Raw genomic sequence first — 26145 nt, 5'->3', positions numbered from 1 at the left:
TACTAATACATGTTTCTTGTAGGCTGTCATCTTTAATTTTTCCAATTAATTTGCTTTTGGTTTCAGATGGAACAAATATTTTTGAAGTCATTTTGTTTGACCCCCAGGAATCTGGTCCTATTCCAGCTGCTGACACACTCTTGAGCCTGTAACCACTGAAAATCTGCAGACTTTTTGCTAACCTGTCCTAGATGACTTTAATGAAATGTAAATTAAAATAGCATTTGCTATGCTCTTTGTCAATAGTGAAACAGAATTTTTGGCTGTTCCTTTCATGGTGGACTCTTCATGTCCACCATGTCACTTGTTAGGTTATGCACTTTTTCTTGATTGTATTGATAATCTGTATTGGTTACAACACATGCTGCAGAAACTGTTGGTCTTCACTTTGGTGGCACAGTTGTGTAGAGCACTGTGTTATTACTCTTCTTGAATGTATTGTTTTAGCTTTTGTATTCAGAATTGCAGTAGCTCAAGAATGAAATATCCTTTTATTTTCTAAATACTTGATTAAAAACTTCAGCACCATGCTCATTTGTGATATCTTCACAGCACATTTCAAACTGAGTTAGACTGGACCTCCTTAGCCCTCTTTGTTTATGGCTCCAAGTAAACTTTCACTGTTTATGTCTAGGCAAGCACATTTGTTGGCTTCAGTCTCATCAGACCTACCAATATTAACCAGTGTTCTTAACAGAATTTATATTTTTGTCTCCCTTTAAGTTTTTACTTTTTCAGGATATGTGGACCTTGTGCTCATGTTGTTCTGCAGTCAAAACATCCCCTAGGCTAACATTGGTATCCTCTCTTTTGGTTTAGTACCTTGGGCTTCAAACACCACCCCAACGCCAGTCCACAGAAGTTAATCAGGAGCACTGAATATGCCTATGGTGTACCTTCCCCCAGTTTTGCTGCCAGAGTTGTTCCAAAGCATTTAGGACACGTGAGCAGATGCACTGCAAAATTCTGCATTTATAGACAGTAGAAAATATTGTACCTTACTATATATTGAATGACTTGGGGCATAGCAAGTTGTCAAAAATTAAATTATCTACAAATTTGCAATCCCAGTTTGACCAGTAGAAGTAATTTTTATTAGCCATTAATAGGCTTTAAGAAGAGCACAGCACTTTCTAAGATGTAATAAATGTCTTCAATAAGGTCCAAAAGGATTCATACTGTGACAGGTATGGATAGGTAGCTGGAAGTGAAAAGGAATATGCAGGGCACGAATGTTAACTTTACCTTCTGCATAACAGTTCTTCTTGAATCTGCTTTGAGTTTTTTATACCTTGGTTGAATTTAAGTCTGTGAACCTCAGTTCTTATTTGCTTTTGATTTTGAATAACTTGAAGTGGAAAAGAACCTAGCAAGCCTTGAGCTTTACTGTTACCAGCAGTAAAAAGTAAAAAAAACTCTGTAGTTCACAAGTGTAAATGGTCCCTTGTAAATGGGGTGAGTTTCCCCAGTGTACAGACCCAGTGTCTGTGGCATACAGGATCCTACAAGCATGGGCTGCTGTCCAGCTGTTGTCCCATTTCCCCTCACTAATGTAGCATACTCCATTCCAGGTATTACTTCTTTGATTATAAAAGAAATCCTTCTTCTCTAAGTTCCAGTTTTTAAACTGCAAGGTTTTGGGTTTTTGTAGTTTGTTGTCCTTTTAAGTGGAAGAACTTTATCTACTAGTTAACTTCACAGAAGGAAATGGAGACAACAGAATAGCAAGTTGAGTAATTTTACTCTGTGGCAGAAGAACACATTTTAGGTAGGGATAGCAAAACAAGTAGTAATGATCTGCAAAAAGTGTGCAGGTATCTGGAAACTAATCTGTAAGCAGAAACTGAATGGATAAGAAGGTTCAGCACAAACTTTGGTGACTTGCAATGTCCTGGCAATGAGAGAAAGCTGTGACTGTAACTATGCAGTAATATTTCAAAATACATATTGATGGACTGTTAGGGGAATTTCTGCAGTAAGAATAAATGTCACATAACACAGGAGTTACCATGCTTCTGCAAATCCTGTCGAGTCTATCAAAAATGTAAATTGGGAGGACAACATTGTATGACGAGTATTCACCCATTTAGTCTAGTATGAAAGTGGATTGAAGATATTGAAATGAAGTACTAAGAAGTTAGGACTAAAAGAAACTGTGGAAGTGAGCAGTGACTGTTGGCAATGATTAATCATAGATGCAGCTGAAATGTATTTTGTTTTAATTTGTTCAGGCTTGCTAATAACTTGACTGCCCCCATTTAAGAATATTAGTTTATCTGTACATTCTGCTCAGTGGTGGCATTTCAATGGTGAGGATAAGTTACCATAAATAAAGTAATAGATCTTAAAAGTACCCCCGTGCATTTAAGTATGTACATCATGGCAATACAGCTCAAAACAAATCCGTTTTTGACTTTGTGACTGTATTGTTGATAACAAATTGACAGCTATTCAATGTTGCAACTTCATATGCAAAAGAGGAAGCTAAGAGCAGCTTTGTCCTCTTGACTTGATTGGGCAATCAAACTAGTTGGTCCCATGGTGTTTTGATTAGCTGAAACTTTTCTAGGAGGATGGTGTGGAACTTGGGAGAAGGGGTTGCTAATATCACCTGAGAAACCTGCTATTGTTTTGCTGGTCTTCCCCTTCAGTAGTTACAGATACTCCTCTGTTGGAGAACTCTTGAATGAGTAGCACATTCAGACTTCAAGAGTTGCATTCAGTTGAGGTCCTGATTGACTATTGTGCTTTTTTTTTTTTTCCTATGGGGTACAAGCACTTCCTCTCTGTTTATTCTTACATTTCACGTTCACTTGTGTATTTGCACATTTTTTGTGTAAAGTCAATCAGGAAGCTTCTGTGTTAAAACTAATCAGTTTTTATATGGTTAATTTTAAACTCTATCTGTCCTACAGTCTAACTCACTTTGTTGACCAGTTGCTTGCAGTGGTTCAAGTGGGATCTGCTAGAATGATTTAGCAGAACTGACGTAGAGGAGTTTAAATTCTTGATAAGAGAATGCCCTTCAAATGTGATTGTTAGGCCTCAAAAGACCTTTTTTGGTGAATTTTTGCTCTTGGGAGGTAGTTTTCGTATGTCTGTCTTGATTTATCATGTTCTGTTATTGTCCTGTTCCTTATGGAAGCAGAAATCTACAGCTTTTCCAAAATAATCAGTGGAGAGAAGTTTTAAAGTCTCTTAGACTTGTAGCCTCATTGATCCTACGTCACCTTACATTCGGATAGCAGTTTTCATTTTTCAGAATGAGCAGGAAAAAGCTATTTCATAAGAGTTCTTTAAAAGCTGTTCATTCTGCTTGAGTCATGCACTCTTTGTAGCTCCAACACCAGCAGCTGTCTCTGCAATAAATTTATCTCACTGACCAGTTGCAGGTCTTATTATTTTATTAATAAAAATATATCCATGTTTTTAGTTTGCCTTAAAGGTATCATATGAAAAATTGTTTTGGAAATTTCTTGTTGCTACTCACAGCCTCTGAGAAAAGGGAGTCAATGACAAATGAGGAAGTAGCTTGATTCTTGGCATTGAATTTTCTTGTTTTCTCAAAAACTAAGCATGTTATTAAACAGAAATAGAGGCAAAAGTAACAGTTAAGTGGAAAAGGCCAAGTTGGTTTTGAAGCCATGTGATTTTCAGAAAACAAACTGAAGGAAATCCAGTCCTGGCAGAAGCTTAGAAGGATCTAATTTTGCTGGTTTAAAAGTAAAACTAGGAGGGTTTAAGGAAATTCTTGAGAGTTACAAGAGTGTAAAACAAAACATAGTTTAGATCAGTGTTGCATAAATAAAGTAGAATTGCATTGCTGATTTTTTACAAGTGGTGCAAAAAATACAATATGCAGTTCATTCTCCTCACTTCTTTTTGGGGATGATTCCCATGAGTATCTAAATGGAAGGTGTTCTCCAAGACAAAGGAGGTCACAGTATTTTACCCTCTGTGTGTCAGTGCATTGGATTTATGTGCCTGCTAAAGACTAGGTATGGGTTTGCACCTGGCTGCTGACAATTTGCTCTTTGATTGTAAAGTGCACACTATCAAAGTAGTTCCAAATAAAATTAACAGATAATTCCAATTTGTGTTAGTTTTGCACTTACCCCTTACTAGAAGCTTAGACTTCTTTGAAGTTATAGGAGGAATGGGCAAATAAGTGGGAAGTACTGAATTCTTCATAGGCAACAGCTTCAAGTTACATGTACTTCATCCAGATAAGGATTGTGGATGTTTTTTTTAATAACATAATAATAACAACAACATTTAATACCAGAATGTGGTGCTTTGAAGTAGTTTTGGTTGCTCTGGTCTTGCTGTGTACAGTCAAGCGTTCAGCAGTTGTGCTGGGCAAGCTGAGCTAGTCAGTATCCGTGAACATATTGTGCCTTTACGGATGACTGGTTTATAACTGTCTAGTTTTCCTCTATGTAGTCTTCACCTTCAAAAGTTTAGTTTCCTACATCAGCTACTATTAAAAACTTAGCCTCTTTGGCTCAGATTCAAAAACTGCTGGCTTATGAATACAAATGCATTAAACTTGAACAGCTGGGGTATTTCCAATTACCTACTATGCATTCTTACACAGGTTATAGTACCCATGGCATGAATGCATGAACTGCATTTGAAGCTGCTCCTAAATCATTGCAGTTTATAGTCTGAGGTATGAAGGTAACCTGACATAAGTATTCATTTACTATAGCAAACACCTACAATGCTAAGGTTTGCTGTTGTGGGGCTTGGCCATTCTCGCTCCGAGGAGATCAGGGGGTGACTATAGGGCATGAGTCAGATCTGGTAACTGTTTGGCTGTTGATGTGCACTTGCATTTGCTCAGCAGTCAGTGTTTCCTTCACAAGAGTACTGCATTAATTTTACACCTTTCAGTGTTCATCTTCTGGTGGTAACATATGAACATATGTATGAACAGAGTTGTGGATCGTGTTTCTCAGTCTTTGAGAATTATGTTGAGTGAGCATCTGTGACAGCACTTGAAGTATTTCCATATTGATGGTAGATGTTGTATATTCTATTTTTTTTTTGATAGGAACTTCCAATCAAAGTGCTTATTAAAACCTTTAGCATATCTTCACTCTTAAGTGACTGTCAGACTTTGACATTGTTGATTCATTTCATGCAACAATACTCTTTTTATAATTTTCCTGTATTGCCTATCTGCGATTTTAGTATTATGACCAGCACTGAAGGGAATAGCCATTTCACTTTGACTGTACTTAAAAGGAGATTGACAAATTAGTGAAAGAAAAATGTTCCCCACAACACCCTTCTAACAAAAAAAATCCCTCCTCTGTTGTGTCGGAAAGTATTTTATCAAGTGTCCCAGGAAAACATTTTTGAAACAGGAAAAATACTTTATCAGGAACAAAGTGTATATTTTAAATAAATTGCATATTAATTGAAATATTTAGTTCAGAACTTTAAAAATTGGTGTACTGTAATTGCCACATCTGAAACTCTTTGACTGGAAAATGTGGTAAATGTACAGGGAGGGAGAGAAATTAAAATCCTTCTGCTCAGTTCTGATTCTTAAAAACAAACACAAAACTCTTCAGCATGCTTCATAACTTTAATAGCTCAGCTACAACCTTATGGATCTCTGGGTAATTATATTCTAATACGTTTCTACACCAGCTGCATCACTCTATCTGAGCTTTTTCCAGTAGTGCATTAAGTGATATTACTAACATCTGTTGTATATTCTTTGTTCTTTCCTCTTCACCCTAGGGCTGCATTGGAATATTCTAGAATTTTCCTCATTTTAGCGTATTTGTACATCTTGGGCACTTCTATTTGTCCACTCTTGTCTCATAAGTTCTGAACTGGATGGCCAGTTTGAAAGATTGGAAGGAATTGGCTTTTTTGCTTCAGCCTTTTGAAAGATGTTTGTTTTTCAAGTGCATCTGCTGTCTCCATGTTGGAGAAGGCAGAATTAAAGCACTGAATGCATTAGGATTGGGTGATGTTTTATGGTTTTTTAGGTTCTGTAAATTCATTCCTTGGTCTTTGGCAAAACCTAAGTGTTGCCTCCTATTCAGAGAAGCTTTTATTTCTTACTGGAAGTTATCTGGGCTGGAGGATGGGTCCTGCCTGTGGTTCCTGGGGGAGTGTAGCTGCGTGAAGACTCAGCTGAAGAAGGAATGCACACCTGCTCTGCTGTGCTGAACCCACTGGGAAAGCACACCTTACAGCAACCTGGAATTGGCAGCTGTAATACAATACTGCTTGAAGCATGTATGAAACTGCATTACTGACAAAGAAATCGTGGAAAAGCCTTGAGTTTGTTACTTCTTGTGTAAGAGCAACATGCAGTTTGGAAACATTTAGTATTGATTTCATTAAGCCAGTTTCTTACACTGCACTCTTTTGTGTTAGGTGCTTTTGTATTGTCCCTGCTTAAACTTCTGTCCTTGTGTTGTGTAGAATTCACATCTCTTCTGAACAGCTCCCTGGAATAATAAAAGTTTGTGTCTGTTGTTCACTATATTTGACAGAATTAGGATGTGAAAGAGTATTAAGTTGCTGTAAGCATTGTGATGATACATAGGTAGGAAGAGAAGCAGTACTCTGTAACTCATGAAAACGGAGGAAAAAAATGGCAATACAAATTTCTCCTTCAGTAGGCATCAGTGATACCAGTGTGGAGAGTGGCCTTATAAGTCCTCTAGTTGTGAATAAATCAGTTAATTATATTTTGTATCAAACTCAATAACCAGCAGCAGTGAATCTCTAGGAAAGGAACGGTCCATATGTTTTTCTTGTACACAGCACTGTCGCTAGATATAACTACACTTGTCATGGTAGTGCCTATATCCCAGCTGAACTGGAAAGCTTGTTTGTGTAGGATGTCCATGTGAAAGTGTAACTTTTTAATTTGAAACTTTCCTCTAATGCAGCCTTCCTCTTTTAGGAGAAAGGCCAGATTATAAAGCAGTTCTGTTATGGACCGTTATGTGTATGTCTTCCAAAGTTTGAGCCTTAGGTGTCCAAGTTTGAGTTTTGATTAACATTGTCATAGTTGCTTTGAAATTTGAATTGAGGATCTGATAGCTTTTAAGAGCTTGGAGTCAAGCTGTGGTACTCTCTCTGGGTTCTGACCTACTGTGAACCATTCAACTTTGGTGTTAAGTGTTGCATTTTGTTTGACTAATATTCTGGAATTCATAGGAGAATTCTACTTGTCAGGGTCTTTGGAGATTGCCTTTTGCAGCCCTTTGTTAGGACCTTACATGGTCAGGTTTTGATTTTCTACAGCCCCAGTCTCCACATTTTTTGGTCATGCACCCTGTAAGTAAAGAATATATTAAGCACGCACCTCCAATATATGTAATCTTTTGAATTATATGCATATGCTACTTTATTAATATATTTATACTATAAAGCATATGCAAAAAAAAAAAAGGATAAGGTAGAGATGAAAACCAATGTTTAAAAGGGTTTTTTTTTAACTTACAAAAAATATTTTCTTCTTGTATGCTAAGAGTTTGTCTTGTACTGGAGTGTGTTTACCCCTCTTTGGAGACTACTGATCTACAGGATTAAGAATTTTGCAGCCTCTCAGAGCAAGGTATGCTAGTGCTACACCACTCTCATTGTCACTGTACCATTTTTTTTAATCTTTATGGACAGACAGCATTTCCAATGGTGCAGTGCATGCCCATCACAGAATCATAGAATATGCTGAGTTGGAAGGGACCTGCCATGATCATAGAGTCCAACTCCTGGCACTGCCCAGGACTCCTCAGGTGATGCACTCCTCCTTGTGTCTGAGAGCATTGTCCAAACACTTGTGCTTTTGCAGCACACCTCCAGGAAGAGTTTGATTTAAGGCTCTTAACCACCATCCTTCAGGCAGTGGTATCCAGCTAGCAGGTGACCCCTAGCAACTCTAGTGCTCTTAGCTTCTCCCTGTCTTTCATGGGCCCAAGCCCAGGAACAGTCTTTGTGGCATCTCTCTTGTACTGGGAGGAGGAGGCTGAGAAGAGAATACCGAATGTGCTATTCCAGGTTCCAGCTTGTTACCACTGAATAGCAGGGAATAATCACCTCCTTCAGCCCATTGGCTGTACTTGTCTGCTAATACAGCCTCATATGCCTTCATTGCTACAGGACATGTGCTGCTGACTCATGTTGTTTTACCTTGGTGATCCAGCTGATACAATGCTGATGTGTTTTTCAGAGCCTATCCTTGAGGTCAGCTGCTAGTCTCTTGGAGAAATGCTGATCCTTTGCATGTGCAGAGGAAATGCACTGAATGCACTGCCCAATGATCTCAGCCTTACAACACTCCTTAACCCTCAATGAACAAGTGACAGTGTAAAAAGTAGTGTTGTATTGTGCTTTACAACTTGAGGGTACTGCCACAGAAACAATAAAGGACCAAATCTGAAGGTATTTAAGGATTGAGTTAAATTGTCGTTACAGTTCAGGAAGGCAAACTTGCTTACTGAACTATGGAGTGGAACACAGTTTGTGAGCTTTAACATAATTTAGCCTTTTGCCTTGTTAGTGTAATTCATTCCTTAAAGGTTCCTCAGGCGTAAGTCCTGGAGTCTAAACAAATCAATCCAGTAAGTTTATATACCCTTACTTTGTTTTGGCTTCAGAAAACTCTTTCAAGGTATTTTCAAATAGCAGTTAAGGTGGGGGTTGTGGGCAATAGCCCACTTAAAATATAAGTCTAGTACAAAGCATTAACCTGCACAATTTGGTTGTAATCTCAAGAGACCCTGTACTTTCCTTGAATTGTAGAACAGACTCGGGGCAGATTCAGTGTACACTGAGTTTGCAGTCCTGAATTGGCTTTGAATGTCTGCTACTAGTTCAGTATATGCAGTAGCAAGAGAAGAAATGAAATAGTTGTTCATGCAGAAGTTGTTGCTGTGCATGAAACAGTGTAGATTTGTAAATAAGCATGCATTTAATGCTCCACCAGTAGCAAATTACTTCTCAGCTGCTTCTGTGCTTAGCAACTGAGAATTATCTCTCTATTCATCTAATGTGTCCTCTTCCTTGTCTGGTCCCTTTTAATGTCCACAAGAATGGTGCAGTGAGTAGGCCTTAAATAAATCCTTTGGTTCATCCCACATGTTATTTTACCCCTTCTGAAGGCTGCTGCATCAAAGTTTTCAGTAGTGCAGGAAATCTGATTATAGGCTAGTGAATTGTTTGTAGTGGTTCTGCAGGCCGAACCTTACCTGTTGTCCGAATGCAAGTTGTTTTTCTTGAGCTCTCATTAAGTCCTGAGTATATCTAGAAACTAGATGGAGTTGGAGGACAGTTACATCATCTGGGGCAGTTTTATGAGGATTAAGGCTGAAATTACAGTATGCACATACTTTGCTTTCAGTATTTTCAGTATGGAACAATATGTTCAAGAAGCTGTTGCTCCCACTTGGAACAGTTAGCAGCAATTTCAAGTCAGAAAATTGGAGACAAAGCTTGTGAAGTTATTCCAGTAGAGATGGTAGGTATTTGTAGCCAGAGGCAGGAAAAACATCCTCCCTTCCATGTTGCTAAGGGAGGTAGACCTGTTGATATAACTGATAAAGCCTTTTGGCAAGCTTGTGTTTGACTGTCCACTTCTATTATTCTGTCCTTGTCGGAATCAACCCTTCACAGGATTGTGTTCATTCTTTTTAGTTTTAGAAAGAGCAGTTTTACCTTTATACATTAATACTTTTTGCTATGCCTAACTTTTTAAGCTATTCATGCCATTTTAGTTGACTGAAATTACTCAGTCTCTTATCACTGTCATTGCTTGTCATTTCCAGACTTCCTTTTGACTTCCTTTTTTAATTTTTTTTCTGGGAGGCAAGTTAAAAACATGTTTCAAATGAGAAGCTGAGAACTGATACCTTCCCTTGCTATTGGAAACTCGCATGGCTCAACAACTCTGTATTTACTGTTAATGTTTAAGGACTGTCCATTCGGTTTTAATCCATCTGTTCTGTTTTTCTATTGAAGAGAAATGCTCTCTAATGCCAAGTAAGATTTTAAGGTTGTTTTTCCAGTCCACTTATTAGTACCTTTTTCAGCAATATCCATCAGCAGAAGGTTTGTATGAAGTTATTGGACAAGATTTTTTCAATCAATCTTAATTGTATTTTATTTCTTTACAAATAACATCCAGTGTTGGCCTCAAATTATTGTTTGCTAACAGGACTAGATTGTCCCTTTTACAACACAGTATTTAATGCAAACTTCAAACTTCTACTTTTCTTCCAGACCTCTGAGACTTTCCCAGGACCCAAGTTATTTGCAAGTCTTTTTCAAAGGTCTAGGTAAATGTCTTCAAGAGGTCTTGAATGCAAGCTGCTGGGATCTGCTGGTCTAAAGGCTCTATCTGCACACACTTGAGGTCCTTGCATTGAATATGATATAATTTATTTCCAAGATAGGTTTATTGAGCACTTCTGTTTGTCTTGGTGCCAACCTTTTGTCCATTTTAGCAGACTTCTCCTTCTGCCACACATTCTGTCTTTTCAAATTGGTATCTTTCTTTGTCCTCACAGCAAAACAAGAAGGCACCTGCAGTGGGTGAACATGCCACATCTTACTGTGTGACTGTATTATATGCACTGGCTTGTATGGATGGCTGCCTCCTGACTACTGTTGGGGGAAAGGCTTTGATGAATGTGTAGTATAGACCCACATTGGTGTGAAGTTTAAACCTTTAGTCTTTGAGGCTAGTTCAGTGACATTGCAGAGAAATCTAATATTGTATTGTCAAGGAAACATTTTTTTTCTGAGATTGATTACACAGAATGACAGGTAGCACTTCTATTATTGTTGTAGAGGGTGTCAGGAATAACATTCTACATAGTACCTCCTGTCAGGGTTTATCAGTGAGCAGTGTGTTCTGTCTCCAGAATAAATCAAATGCTTGAATTCAGGCATGGAATTTAGCTGTGTCCCAGTTAACGCGCTAAAGACTGGGTGCTGAAGGTGGAGTACTGACCTAAGCACTTGGATGCCTGTGGGAACCTAATTTCATACAAATAAAAACATTTAACAGCTGTGCAGGGAATGGAAAGCTGCCTGGTAGAAGAGAACCTGGGGGTACTGGTCAACAGCAACTGAACCAGAGTACAAAGGTGGCCAAGAAGGCCAATGGCATCCTGGCCTGGATCAGCAAGGTGGCCAGCAGGACAGGGCAGGGATTGCGCCCCTGTACTTGGCACTGGTGAGGCACACCTCAGCTGTGTGTCCAGTTCTTGGTCCCTCACTACAAGGACTCTGAGGTGCTGGAGCATGTTCAGAGAAGGGCAAGGAGCTGGGGAAGGGTCTGCTGAGAGAGTTGGGGGTGTTTAGTCTGGAGAAAAGGAGGCTCAGGGAAGACATTATCACCCTCTACAACTGCCTAAAAGGAGGGTGGAGCCAGGTTGGGGTCAGTCCCTTCTCCCAGGTAACAGGTGATAGCACAAGAAGAAAATGTCCTCAGGTTGCACCTGGAGAAGTTTAGGCTGGATAGTAGGAAAAAATTCTGTACAAGAGGCCTGTAGTGCTTTGTTAATGTGAGTCCTCTCATACTGAGAGCATTGTACTACAGCTTTCAACCCACAGCAGAGCTACAACATCTACCCTAGAGGGGCAAGCAAGTGAAAGCAGCCCATTGGGTGGGATGAAGTTTTAGGCTGTGCTTTTGAGTAGCAAGCTGTACTGGTTAACCAAATATGTTTAGAGTTTGGTAATGAAGTTAGGTCATTAAGCTGGCTTTATTCCATTATCACTTCTTCCATTTTTCCATTACCATCAGGTATTTTTTTCATTTGAAGTTAATGCTATAACTAGTAAATGTCTCTGTTTATGAGTAGACAGTATATCTGAACTAGAAGTTTGTAGGGAGTTTCAGTAGCCAGATGATACCAAGACAAAACTTATAAGAGCCCGTAACACTGCTGGCTGTCAGGCTGTATAACTCTAAAATTGTATTTACTTCTTTTTACCAGGCTACTGTAAGTATTGGCTGAGAGAGGCAACTCTGCTTTAGAAATACTGTACAAGCTTCTTCTTAGCCTAATCCTTATGTCTATATTTGATGTAAAGCACTGTTTCCAGATGCAAAATGGGATTATCTTGTGGGAATTCTGAATGTGCCATTCACCCCTAGTGAATTCTTTCCATCTGTCTTTCTGTTTTGTTAAGAAATATCAGTTTCTCAGTTCTTGTTGCTCTAATTATTTTTTTATTTCAAAAGCTAAGTGTACTAGGTCTAGCTGGGATTGAGTTAAGACCACTACAGTAAACTAATGTAATTTAGTGATATTTTTTTAAACAAAATTAAATGCAATTTCAAAAGCAGCTTCTTAGACTTGCAGTACTTATTTTCAACATGGAAAAATGGTAATCTTAATTCTTCCATCCAGTCTTCATATAGCACTAAGATGTAAAATATCAGAAAACATGTTCCTTGTGACTTGTTAATATAATTGAAAGGAATGCTCGGCTGAATTCTGCTTTCTGTAACCTTGTTATGTGATATTCCTCAGTTAAAGTGTATCACTGCTTTCATGGGCCTCTTGCCTCTGGCTTTTTTTCTTGTTATCAGGTTTCTTGTAACTTTTCAATGCATGCAAGTGAGGGTATTTTGTAGTATGGTTATGAGGATTACAATTGTGTGTGTGGGCATTATCTCTTCCCTTCCTCCCCAAGTTTTAGCTGCTGATTAAAGGGCCACTGGTTATCAAAGTGACACAGCTTTATTTCTGGATCTAATAAATTTTAAAAGGATGATATGTCAGATTGTGCAGAATTAATAATATTTTATTATTATTCATTTACTTGTGCCTCACTAGGACATTTCCTAGTAACAAATTGTCCCTAAAGTATTTATCTATTATAATAATAGGAAAAGTGAGTTGATTATTAAAAAAGAAAAAAAGTAAGTGTCCCTGTAAATATATCTTGGTTTTTTACCAGTCACATAAACAAGAACACTATACATGTAGCTTCTAAAACAAAAAAGCAAATGAGGTTTTTCTTTTTTTTTTTTTTTTTTTTTTTTTTTCTTTTTAACTCGGTAGGCATTTTGTCAGCAGCGCCAGTTTGCTGAAGCCTTGGTTTGATACAAAGTTTAAAGATTCAGGTTTGTTAGCTCCAGGGTAGTGATCTATCTTCTGAGGTTCAGCCGCTAGAGGGGGTGTAAACCACCCTCTCTATGTAACTAAGGCTTGTACCAGCTGACAAAAACTCGTGGTCAGGCTTGTGTGGCTGCTGCTTGTTGTGGAAACATACTTTGTTAAGGTGTCTCATTTCATAATCTTCTGTTGTTGTTGTTATTTCTAAAGTGAGACAAGGTTTAAGGATAATTATTCAGAAATATTGATATAGTTTAACCATCTGAGTAACTTTCCTTTGCAGGTGATCTTGTGAATTAGTGTACCATCAATGATGGCAGAACATCCACCGTTACTGGATACCACTTCAATTATAAGTAGTGAAATCCCTCTTCTGACTTCCCCTATTGTTAGTGGAGATGGAGCACAACAGGTAAGGAAACTTCAGTGTATATTTTTTTCCTTCCAACACATCACTGACATGTTGACATTGTAAAAGATAGTAATCCTTCATCTGGAGTATATTTGTGCAGCTTTAGGTGTACACATGTGTTAGTGATTGAGTTGAGGGCAGAACTGGTGCAGAGATAAGATTTGTAAGAAGTATGAAGCAGAAAAGCTGTGTTGTGGAAGAATTTCTTTGTGGAAGAATGGGACCAAACAGCTGCCAAGTTGTCCAGCCATGACTGTGTCTTAGTTTGGAAGTTATGTATTTATATTACTGCATGATCTTATTTAGGCGAATAAACCTTTCCCTATGGTAGAACATAGTAGCTGAGGCACAACATATGCTAATAACTATGATCTCCAGACTGACACTTGCTTACAGCTGGGTAGCTTGAATGGTGGGACTTGCTTTTGTATGTTGGTGTCTGCCTGGACACCTGTTGAGTTTGTATTTCTCAACGGCAGTTCAACCATCTAGTGCATCAGGTGCTTCACTCAGATTTGTGTCACTTGTTCATGATGTACTTTGTCCAATCATCCAGATCTTTAAAGAAGATTGTAGTCCTTGTCTGCCCCAGTGTCAGCCACTGCAGTAGGTGACCAGTGGATGGCTGCCTGCTAGACTTTGCACTGCTGATTACAGCATTTCAAGACTGGCATTTGGTCCGGTTTTCAGTCTACCTTGGTGCCTATGCTCTGTCTGTGCTTCATCAGTTTCTGTGGTATTCAAAAGTGTCAAAAGCCTTGCTGAAATCATGGTAAACATTAGCTATGCTCTCCCCTCATTCATCAACCTAGTAATTTCACTCTGGAAGGCCATCCAGGTTTGTCTGGCATGATTTTACCCTTTGTGAATCCATAGTGACTACCCCAAATCACTTTTTTGTCTTTAACGCATTTGGAAATGGCCTCTAGAAAGCCTTGTCCACTCATCTTCCCAGAGCTAAAGGTGATCTTGACCAGTTTTTAGCTCCCTGTGTCCTCCTCCTTGCCCTTTTTGGAAGATTGCACTGGTGTTTGCTTTCTTCTAATCCTTGGGAACTTCCCCTGTTCACCATGACCTTTCAAACATAGTTGATACTGAGTTACTTGTTCTGCCCTCTGTAAAGATAGGACTCTCAGGCTGTTCTGTCAAGCTTATGCTGTAATCATGCAAGATTTTGAGTCTTATGTGAGTTTAAATGTTCTTTTGGATATACGTTTTCTTTAAAATGTTGTCTCTTTCTCCTGCCAAGGAAAATTAAAACTGGGAAAAAAACAAAGTATTCCTTCAAATAAATGAATCTGTGGGAGTTTGTGTTAATCTTCTAATGGAAAAAACAACATATATGCTGTTGTTGTCCTTTTTCATTTAAAACAAAAGGCAGCTCATTACGACTACTTTCTAAAGTGGGACTGGTAATAATCGCATGTATTTTTAAAAAGAGAATTTTCACTGGGCATTGGTCATCAATAAAGAAAGTAATTTTCTTTTCTTTCCCCATTTCATGATAACTGGCAGTTATACACCACAATGTGTGTTTGTTCAGTGGCAGGAAACTTCTGTGGAAACCCTTTTTGCAGGTAGAAAATACTTTGTATATCTGAAATATGGGAAATCCAGAATGGCAGGGACTGTGTTGTGTGTCAAGGTTGCCCAGTTAAGACTTAGGCCACAGAAAGGTCAGGCAGCTGCTTATTTATTTAAAAGAGTCTTAAAATCATGTATGTTTGTTTTATATGGTACTTATGAAAGGGGTAGATAGTGCATTTGAAAGTATGATGTATTCAAGTACAAAACACTGTAGTGTTGAGTCTTTTTTTTAATGTTAAACTTGAATATTAGTTCATTGTATTCCTTTGTTTTCCCTTGAACTTTGAAACTATAAGAAGGAAGAGGACTTTTGCCTTTATGATGGAGTTACTAATTTTTCTGTAAATCTTTTTACTTAGCTACAGTACACACATTCTGTAGTGGTTACTTCCTTGATGTATGAAAAGTACTCAAAAGTGTATTTTGTAACAGCATTGGTGTTGGATTGCATAAAATATAACTTAACCTGTAGAGCTGACAAAATTTGTATTCCTGCAATCAAAATTCAAAGCTGCATTGTCCATGTAAAGAAATGGATATTTTCTTCTGTGTTCATAGCGTGTAAGTTGGTCTGTAACTGAACTAATTCGTTTTAGTCAGTCCTGACTGAAAAGGTTTTGAAAACCAGTAGAAAATTGGTTATTTAGGTATTTTGCTTCTGAAAACCAGTAGGAGATTCCTTATTTGACTATTTTGCTTCTATGTTGGTATTTTCTATGTTAGACTAGCTAACTGTATACTAATCTTGAAAGTTTTTATTCAGCTGTAAAACATCTGAGGATTTTTAAAATCAATTTACCCCTTCTTACGTTTTACCAGAAATAACTCTTGTAATTATGGTGACTTAGATTGTTTATACTGCATAACTGAGTTACCAGACGGATACAGACCATTCCGTACTTTTCTGGAACAGTTCATATCTTCAAGATAATCTATTTCAAATACTTGAAGTTCTGCTAGCAGTGTAAATGTGAAATAGCAGTACAAATATTTGAACATGTTAAGATGAAAGGTCATATGCTTCAAACAGCGGAAGTGTCTGATCAGGTTAAAGCTGTAACTTTCCACCATGTTTTAAAACAAAACAATCCACGAAGTTAGAGGAATGTGTGAGTGTTCAGTCAGAAAACATGGGAAACTTAAACTGTGTGGATGTTTGTATGTCACTCAGTGCTGTTGTGGGAGATTGCCTGGTTCCCTGTCCCACAGAACAAGGGACTACTGTTAGTTTCATAGGATAAAACCAGTGAAAAGAAAAGGCAGAGACCAAGCCTGCTGGCTCCTCCTCCTCTGTTAAGCACAGAAGTATGCTTGATTTTACACCTTCCTATCACTGTGTTCAGCATGAAGGGATAAGGTACTTCTTATGTCTTGATGGTAAGGTTGTAGATGGAGAATGGAGCAGATCTATAGGATCTATGATAGAAACCAAGTGAAACTGGGAAGACATGGTATGAGGCAGAAATGCTTAAGGGTTTTTCACATAAGAGTAACTAGTGCAGTGATGCTTTAGTGATTTTTGCTGAGGCTGGACAGGAAGGATGTGCTTGATTATGTGAGTCCTGATTTGGTGGAAGGAGAGGAAAATAAGAGGCAAGAGTTCAAACTACTTTAACACACTTATGTTAAATTGTTTTGGAAAGTTGCTACAGCACCCAGTGCTATTCCAAAACAAATCAGTAAATTGCTGACACAAGTGTGCAGCAGCCAAGGAGTTCTGGACCCTCACAGTACCTTCCCACTAAAGCTAACAGTTGCAAAGTGAGACATTCCTGTATGACCTATGTGTCCTTTATTACCAGAAAATATAGATAGCACTCTGAAAGTGCTTGTTAACCATTTCCTTTTCTCTGGGGAATAGGACATAGTGTTTGACCTTTAGTTGACTTTATTTCTTGGCAAGGTATAGGGGTAAAGTAACACTTTAGCTTGGGAGATTGGATGCTTATCCTCCAAATTTTATTGAGAAATTTAGATGTTTTGGTGAGTTTTCCAAAAATCCTACTCTGTGTGTCTATATGTGTTGTGTGTGTGTATATTGTGTGTGGGTTAAAGTAGGTATTTAACATCAAATCTACAGATTAGTGTTCCTAAAACCAATTTCTTCTTTAAATACTTAAACCTCTGATATTAAAGTTGTTACTATTCACCTGTTGTCATAGGAGGATGCCTTCAGTCAGCAGAGTAATAGATGGCTATAAAACAAATTAAGTAATCCCCTTTTTTGGCTTTCAGATTGTTTACATATGTGGCATTACAGCAAAATATAATGGTGAAGATGGTGTTGGGAAATAGAAATCTAGACTAGATTGCTAAATGAGTTGCCTAGGTTTTTGTTCTGGCACTTCTGCTTCTGAGAACCATATGGTACATTATCAAGTTCCAGCTTGCTTTGGTTTCGTCTTGCTGCTGAAAATCAAGCCTAGAACTGCAATATGTTTCATGTTTCATGAACTTTTTCCTCAACAAGAAAAAAAAATCCGTGTTAAAAGTTGTTTAACAAAATATAGCATTATAACTGTTCTCACTTTCCATCACTTTCCATATTGTGCTCTTTTCCTTTCTTTTATCTCTGCTTTGATTTCACAGAACAGAGTATGGGCATGGCTGCTTCTGTCCTTTTTGCCTTTTGTTGGTTTTTTTCCTTTTGTACTTCCCTTTTGGCTCTATTGAATTAGCAGATATGTCTAATTTCTCATTTTGGAGGTTCATTGAAGTTTGTTTTAGTTGACAATTTTTCTTCCATTGTTCAGTGACTTCATAGCACTGAAGCGCAGCAGAAGTGTGTTCAGTGGAACCATTGGAACTCTCAGGCATGCAATGCTTCAGTGCCAGCTTATGGAACCTCATTATCAAGCTGTATTTTTCCTCAGGATTGATTAGTACTTTTGTCTAGCAACCATCACTGCAAAATACATAATCAAACGTATATGAGACATTCCTTATGCAGAAAAATCTTTTCCATGGAAGTTTTTTTAACTGCTTGTTGGCTATGATTAAAAAAAAAAATATGACAAAGAAAAGCTAAAAATATGTGAGTTTTGATGACTCAGGGTTAGTAGAGACCTTCTCTATCTGACTTAATCATGTTTTTTAGTTAGGAAGGGTGAAGTTTTTCTTAGTTAAGTGTAAAATTTTTTTTGTGCCTTAGAGATCAGATTTTTTTCCAATTTATTTAAACTGTATCCTTGATTGCAGGTGCATTGAAAACTTGCTTTAAATTTCCTAGAAGAAGCCAGAATCCTCAGCAGAAAGTCAGGATTCAAAATTCTTTGATGTGTAGTAATGTATGAATACTATGCTGCTTTTGTTGAGAAGAAAGCAGCAACAGATTTATTGCACAATTTATACTACCATTCAGATATGTTTATTTTAATATTTTCTGTTTGAAAATAAATGTAGAAACAAGAGTGAAGACTGTGTAGTTCATAGCCTTTTCTGTTTCTATTTGGTATGAACATTCGTGGAATGAAGCATCCTCATAAAACTTTTCAGTAATTGTCCTTTCTCTCTAAAATGTCTGTTTTCATGTGCTGAATTCCTGATATGAATTCTAGATTAATTTTGGTCTCTGATATAGTGGATTCCTACCAAGATACTTGAGGCATTCAGCCCCTGTTGCATTAAACTGTTCAGAAACTGACATTTGGGAGAATTGGATGACACATGAAAATTGAATTTGGAGTCAGTTAGTCACTGTAGGTTGCTAATACAGTCAATGGGGAGAAATAAGCATGTCCAGAAGATGATGCCTTTCATGGTGTACAAAGGTGACTAACGATCTGTACTTTTTTGTTCTCTCCCTCTTTTTATGAGGTGAGAAGGTGCAAATTGCCTGGAGCTATAAGCATTGAAGTAGCTTCATTTTTTCTGTGCAGTCTGCTGCAAATGGGTCTGGTTGTTGGGTCTGTGTGCTCATCCATCAATAGGGTTTGGAAGGATATAGTTTTGCCTGAATAGTGTCCAGGCATGTCCCCATCTCTGCCTTCCCCTGTGATATGGGGCTCTTAATGCCGAGTAAGCCATGACCTGAATGGCAGACTCCAAGACCTACAAAGTCACCCCAAGCGCTTACCTATGTTTCTTCAAATCCACTCATAAAATACGTGAGAATTACACTCTTGGCAAATAAGTTATCTGAGGTGCACCCTCTGCTAGCTGAAACTTGTTTTTTCCCTAGGAAGCATTTCTTAACTGAGACAGTGGTCAAATGCTGGAACAGGCTTTCTAGAGTTGTAGCCAAAGTCCCAAACCTATCAGTATTTTAAGAGGCATTTGGACAATGCCCTTAACTTGGTCAGCCCTCAATCAGTCAGGCAGTTGGACTAGATTATCATCACAGGTCCCTTCCTGATAAAGTAGTCTGTCATATTCTATTTCCTAGAGATTGAGACTTGGACGTAAGTGGGTAAAGTCTATGAGCCCTCTGTATGTTACAGAATTATTAACTTTATAGAGCAGGCAGAATGACATTCTCTAGAAACAGACTCAGACTGTAGTTTACATTCTATAGCAAAAAATGGCAGTTGGCTTTGTTTTTTCTCTCTCTCTTTTTGAAGTAGAGGATAAAATACATGGGAAAGGATTGGGGTTGTAGAGATTTCTTCCACCAAGTCCTTGGTCCATTACTGACTAAGTCATTCCAATCTGATCTAATTGAGATATAACTTTTAATTTCTCTTCCAGCTCAAGTTTGTATTGTCACACTGTTTTGATATACAGTGGTGGCCATATTTACACAAAACTGGGTATATAGGCTACTTTTTCATGGTAAAAAAGGCTTCTTTAGAAGTGATATTGGATTTCTTAACATTTGAATTTTTTTTAAGTAAATGCTATTTTTAATAACTAGAAAACACTGTTCTTCCTTTGGTGCTTCCTTTTATACTGTATTTAGGGTAAAAAAAATAAACCCATCCATCAGTCTTAAATGTTATGGACTTTTAACTTGCTATATCAGTAAACAGGATTCTGAGCTGTCAGAAGCAATGCTGGGAAATATAAAATATTTTTCCAGTCCATAATACATTTGGACTGTTGCAAATAGGGAGATTGATCAGGGAGGATGCCTCGAGAGGGGACTAGCCCCTGTGAAGTATTAGCTGAAACCTTAGTTAGCTGTTGCTACCCATTTACTGTGCAGTGTGAGCTCTGTTTCTCATCCACTTCCGCTTAGCATCATGAAGCTGAATTTCTAGGGGCTTCAAACAGCAAATCATGAAATGAGAATGATCTGATTGAAGTATTACAGTTTTTATTTTTAGAGGTTGATGTGTCTAACCACGGGCCGTGACCAGATGCCTCAGAAAGTTCCAGAGTTCAGTGACTGCCCTAACACTGCTTCCTTCTAATTCCCTGTAAACATGGATTAGCTTAAAACTTTGAAGCCCAAATGTTTGTCTGTTGCATTATCCAGATTCCTTGAAACACTGCTGTTATCCTTTATGTTTATACTTTTGCTGATTTAAAGATATAATAGTGGTATTATTTTAAGCAGCAAATTTTCTGTGCACTATCTGCTAACCACAGACTGTGGAAATGCTAATGAGACAGATTGGGTTTGCTGTAAATGAGGCAAATAAAACTTTGCTTAGGCAAGCTGTGAGAACTGAGAATGTGAAAGAGAAGAGACAGAGAAGAAGCAAGTAGATCAAAATTGTAATTATTTCTTAATACTAAAGAATGAGACAGACACTGTGGAATGTTCACTGATTGGCACTGTTATATGTGGACACTAACAAGTTTTGAATGTTTATCACTGACATTCAGTGCAGAACTTAACATTTATCTTTTACTGGTTCTTTTCAAAAAACTTTGTAACTTTACAAAACAAGGCTAGAAATCATCTTCGTCTCCCCTTCTCAGTGGTCACCTTTTTTCACTGATCATCATCTACATGAAAAGAAGGAGGAGAAGCACAGCTACAGTAAGAATTTAAAAAACTTTTAATGAATAAATTTGTTTTATAGGAAAAAAAAATCCCCAATTCTTGGATCTTTCCAGCCTGCCTTTCTACAAAGAGCAATGAAAGTTTATTGACATCTGTAGTTTTTGAATGCCAGTGCCAATGAACAGTCTCAGCATCTTTCCAATCTCCCTGTTTCCAGTTGCTCCTAGGGATATTCTGTCATCTTAGCACAATCAGTGGTGCTGACAATATCTTGTAGCAATGGTTAAAGAATAAATGTTTACTGCTTTTATTATCTGTCAGCTGCCTTTTAGAAAAATGATGCAGAATTACTTGATCTGTCCTCAGAAAATACAGGCCTTGGAAACATGTCACTGGAAAGATGGCTTCTTTCACTCCCTTTTTTCCAAATATACAGCTACTTTCTATGTAAGCTGAAATCGTTTGGATTGTACTTGTTTTTTTTTAAATCCCAAGCATGTAAATTGCTATTGCAACATATTATGTAACAACTAATTCTGTATGGCTTTCCTCCCTCATCCTGAAATCCAAGGTTGTTGATGCCCTTTACTGCCCATATCTTTATTCTTCTTCATGAAGAAGGTTTTAAACTCCATATCTAGAGCAGTTAGATCCTTATAGTCAGTAATAGCAGATGCTAGGGTAGAGAATTGTCTAGTCATGGGAAACCTGTAAAATGGAATTTGCTCAAAAAAAATACAGTGGAAAATAGATTTACAACTTTGGTGTTTAAGAGTGTTGCTTCACATTACTTGGACAAAGATCAAAGTCTATAGGGCACTTCTATAAATAGTGATGGTTTTGTCTGTCATTGATACTAGACAGAAGATCATTTAAAGTAAAAAAGAAAATTCTAGTATTTCCTTATAGATAACATGGAGATGTTGTGTGCTGAGTCTGCTATGAATTGGTGTGGTACAAAGCTTAATCTAAATTGTTCAAAATTCTTTATTGGTAAGTAGCCAATGTACATGTAGAGAGAGGAAGCTTTTATTAAGTTTAAAATAAGATGGGAGGCAGAAAGATCTTTTGAAAGATGACTTCAAGAAAGAAGTACTTGGAAGTAACACTTCATGAAATTCATAAGCCTTTGGCAATTTAAAACAATTTAAGGTACTGTTTTAATTTAGCTTTTATTACTGATGTCAGAAGTTCCTATTTAATAATTATATACTCTCTGTAAGGCCTGTTAGATCTTTTGCATTTTTCCATTTAATATGTTTTTTAAGTGATAGTGGGCTTGATTATGGAAAAGAGTAGTTCATAGCCTCATTAGCCTTGTTATGATATAAGCAGCAGATTTTGAACATACAGTCAATGGAAAAACAACTTGTGCTGTATTTGTAACTGACATCACCTTAGCTCGACCACAGATGTGATTCCATCTGGCAATTTCTGTGCTACTAATGAATAAAAACACTCAAGTCTTGCAGTATTTTTTGACCTAGTAGCATGCAGGAACTTATAAATACTATTGGACAAGCCCTACAAATGGGAATTCTGGCATAGGTGAGGTGACAAAGGCACAAATCACAGTAAATTGGTGTGGGAGCCACAGCAGTGTTAGTATCTTGAGTCTGCATCTAGTTTTCATTGCTCACTGGATCACACTCTGTGGAGCCAACCTAGATGTAATGATTTTCATTGTAACAAAAGATGGGTGGAAAAACATCTGCTTTGAAAACTAAAAGTAGGTGGTTTTAATAATAAAATGATACTGGATATGAATAACTGGTACTTTTTGGCTGGAAAGCTTTTACTTGGTAAATAATTTCATGCTGATCAAATTTTAGGAATATGACTTGAAGGTAAAAGAAAGGAAAGTTACTTTATTTTAAATAGGCTGTGGCTTTGAGTCTTTTTACATAAAGGTGTCTGTGTCTTTGTACACTTACTTATTACATTTGAAGACATTAGATGTTAGTAATGTTAGAATTTTTTATACCTTAGATGACATTTAATCTGTAATCTCACGTTGTTGCATTCTGAATACCAAGACAATTTCAAAGCAGTTTTCTCTATCTTGTCTGCCTATGGTTAGGACTTAAACCAACGGTGCACAAGTGGTATTTGAAGTAATTTCTCACAAGAAGAGAGATGTGTGTTTTTCTCTGTGTAACTGTCTTTCTTCAGGTGAGGGTGTCCCAGTGGTCCCCTGCTGTTGTTGGGATTAAAAACCACAGATGTGAGGTTGCCAGAAAACAATACTGGATGTTTTCAGTTTAACTCTGAAGTGGAGACTAATAGAGGGAAACCATATTTGTCAGCTATCTGAAATATCTTTAATATTAATATTTAATAAAAGGTATTTCTGTCTATAGTATTATTTAGGGCAGACCTATGTAAATTATATAGCAAACTTCAGAAACATATTTCTTTCTTTTCATGTCTCTTAGTAAATGCATGGTATAAAGTAGCACAGTGTTTGAGGGAATGCATTAGAATCCAGTTGATTATTTCTTTGCTATTTCTTTTTATTCTTTTTCAGAGTATTTTTTCCTCTCTTCTTTCTGGCTTACTTGAGAAATGAAGTCATAAACTGTATCGCAGATTATAAAGTCAGAAGTTGGTTCATCCTGAGTTAGTATAGCCTATCTGGAATCAGGAGGCTAAATTAAAAATGCAGTTATAAAACAGCATATATTTGGAAGCTTTGTTCTCTTAAACCCGAACCTTCTGTTGACTGACGTTAGATGATCCAGAAGCAGATGCTGCAGCAGCTATTTGTTGATTTAGTTGCTATGGTGACATGATACATTCATGTACAGCAGGAAGCTCACTGTACGTTGGCTAATTTGATAGGAAGGAAGGCTTGAGGTAGGTATTGCTGACTATATTGTTAATTGATCCTACCTTTCACATCCTGCCTCCACATGCTTGGCGGATGCACAGCTATAGAGGAAGGTGAAGGGAGATCCTGCTGCGTGGCGTTCAGGTTTAGGTGCCCTGTTGACAGGAGGGGGGGCAGTGTTCCACACATCCCCGAAGATTACCTCAGTACTGAGTGAATGGAACAGATTGGAGCAGCCGGAGTGGTGCCTGTTGAATCTTCCTTCATCCTTTGTCACTGTGGTAGCACCAGTTGAATGAGAGAAATAAAAGGATGCGAGCAACAGTAAGTCAAAGTGTTAAGGCTTTTCAAATGGGTTATGAGATAAAGCATGTCACTAATTAACATCTTGATTGCAACTATTAGTGGAGAAAAATGTAATTGTTCTGAATACATGCCCTAATGACAGAGCATAAATGTAGCTCTGCCTGGAAGTTGTGTCTTTTCTAGAAATACACCCTTTTATAATCTTGTTGCAGGTAGATTGTTAAAGATACAGTGTACATCTTACAAAGAGCTTGACTGTACCACCCTCTTAACAGGTTTAGTGTTTTAAAATTTTTTGAAGTCAGAATGACCGAGAGTATAGCTATGATGTTTTCCTAAATTTGAAAAATATTCAAGAATTAATCTACCTTTGTCCTTTTGGGTAAAAATCTCCTCATGAGTACTGCTGAGCTAATTTCAGTTGCAGTATTTTTAGACAAACCACTGCTGTCTTTTTTTTTTTTTCCTGTTGATTTGTTTTAGCAGTGCATTTAGAAATACGATTTTGGTGAAGTCTTTCCATTATTTGTGATTGCTGACAATCTTTTGCTACTGACTCAGCATCTATAACCATTAATGCTAAATATAGATGTTTTAAGATTAATAATAAACAAAACAAAACAAAAAAACAAACCCAAGCCTGAAACCCTCTTCTCTTTCCTAGTAAAACATCTCACAAAATAGTATTATTTCTGCTAGTATAGAAATGGTTTGTGATTCTATTATCTTTAAATTACGGTTTTAAATGTCCGAGCAAACATTTTGGAACACTTATCATCTTGCTTTTTAGGAAGTTTGTTTGTAGAAAAAAATCCCCAAAACTCCCCACAGCCCAAAAAAACACACACATTCCCCCAAACCACTCCAGAATGAGGAAGAAACAGAACTCTGCTTTTTAGTAATATTGTTTTGCTCCAACTTGTAATCTTCCTTGGTGTACAGGAGCAGTCTCTTACTATGTAGTTACATTTAAGTGTGCTTTAACCACAGTTTGTAATGTAACATACTCTTACTTCTTCATGTTATATATATAATATTAATAATGACTAAAATTATTGTACCATGTTCTAGCTTCCCTCCCTCTTCCACTTTTTCCTTCACATCTTACTTCCCACATTTTTTGGTATTTTAACGTGTATGCCATGCTAGGAATCAGCTTTGTTTCTAAAGGATTGCTTTGTTTGTTTGTTATGATGTATTTAGTTTGTTATGATATATTAGCATTCTAGTTATATATGTTCAGAGGCTTTGTGCTTGGTCGGAAAATTTGTCCCAGTTTTCACTCATTCTGGAAAAATATGTAAATTCACAAAGCATATCTAACTTATTTTAGAGGAAGATACAAAGTAACTCTTTCAGTTTCTTCCCCCTTCAGAGTGAGGTTGTGGGTGGCTGGGGAGAGAGAAGCATTCAAAATGCACTTTTACACTGAAATTCAGTCTGGTGCCTTTAGTTTTCTTGCCTTTGTGGCTGTAGACAGTGCTAACCTATGGAGAGAACAGTTCATGTGGGCTTATCCCACAACTTGACACATGACACAAATGTTTAATGTATTTTGGTTTCTTTAGTCTCGGTCAGGATTTTAAAAATTAACCTTTTTCTTTTCCCCTTCAGGAAGCTGATAGTCCTTGGTACTGAAGGATGGGTTTAAGAGCCAAGATATTCTGGAGACAGAACAAGCTTGATTATTTATTTTCCTTTATTGCAGATACAAATACCTTTCTCCCATATCCCAGTAACTCTAAATTATAGTTTCAGTTTTTCAGCTAACACTTAGCTGTCTTGCAATAAATCTATAATTATTAGGAAAGCTAATTTTTTTAATGATGTTTTACATTCAGTAGCTAATAGCTTCTTTTACTGATAGAGAATCTTTTAATGCTTTAAAAGCATTTATTTTGACAAGACAGATTGTTACGTGCTAGGAACAATTTGAAAATTTGGCTCTAAATACCAAACTTGCAAACAAAGTTTTATTGTATCTGACTTGATTCTCTTGATATTTGTGCTGGCT

The 26145-nt window shown here is 37.3% G+C and overlaps 1 protein-coding gene across 5 annotated transcripts in view; it reads left to right on the top strand.

Annotated features, from left to right (window-relative positions):
* The window catches only part of FNDC3A (fibronectin type III domain containing 3A), a 111640-nt gene that overhangs the window by 3729 nt on the left and 81766 nt on the right, over positions 1–26145 (top strand). For 2 of the 5 annotated variants that reach the window (XM_071448508.1, XM_071448507.1), the window contains exon 2: positions 13390–13518. In XM_071448508.1, the coding sequence (XP_071304609.1) occupies positions 13417–13518 (102 nt within the window). In that variant the 5' untranslated portion in view covers positions 13390–13416. Of the gene's footprint in view, positions 1–13385; positions 13519–23830; positions 23852–23897; positions 24150–26145 lie in introns of those variants that run through there. The other 3 variants (XM_071448511.1, XM_071448510.1, XM_071448509.1) reach the window with 3 other exon arrangements.

Source organism: Agelaius tricolor, unplaced genomic scaffold (genome assembly GCF_023055355.1).
Source record: "Agelaius tricolor isolate 1412-34295 unplaced genomic scaffold, bAgeTri1.0.p SCAF_26, whole genome shotgun sequence".
NCBI classification, from domain to species: domain Eukaryota; kingdom Metazoa; phylum Chordata; class Aves; order Passeriformes; family Icteridae; genus Agelaius; species Agelaius tricolor.
This window is presented reverse-complemented; position numbering and strand designations above follow the sequence as displayed.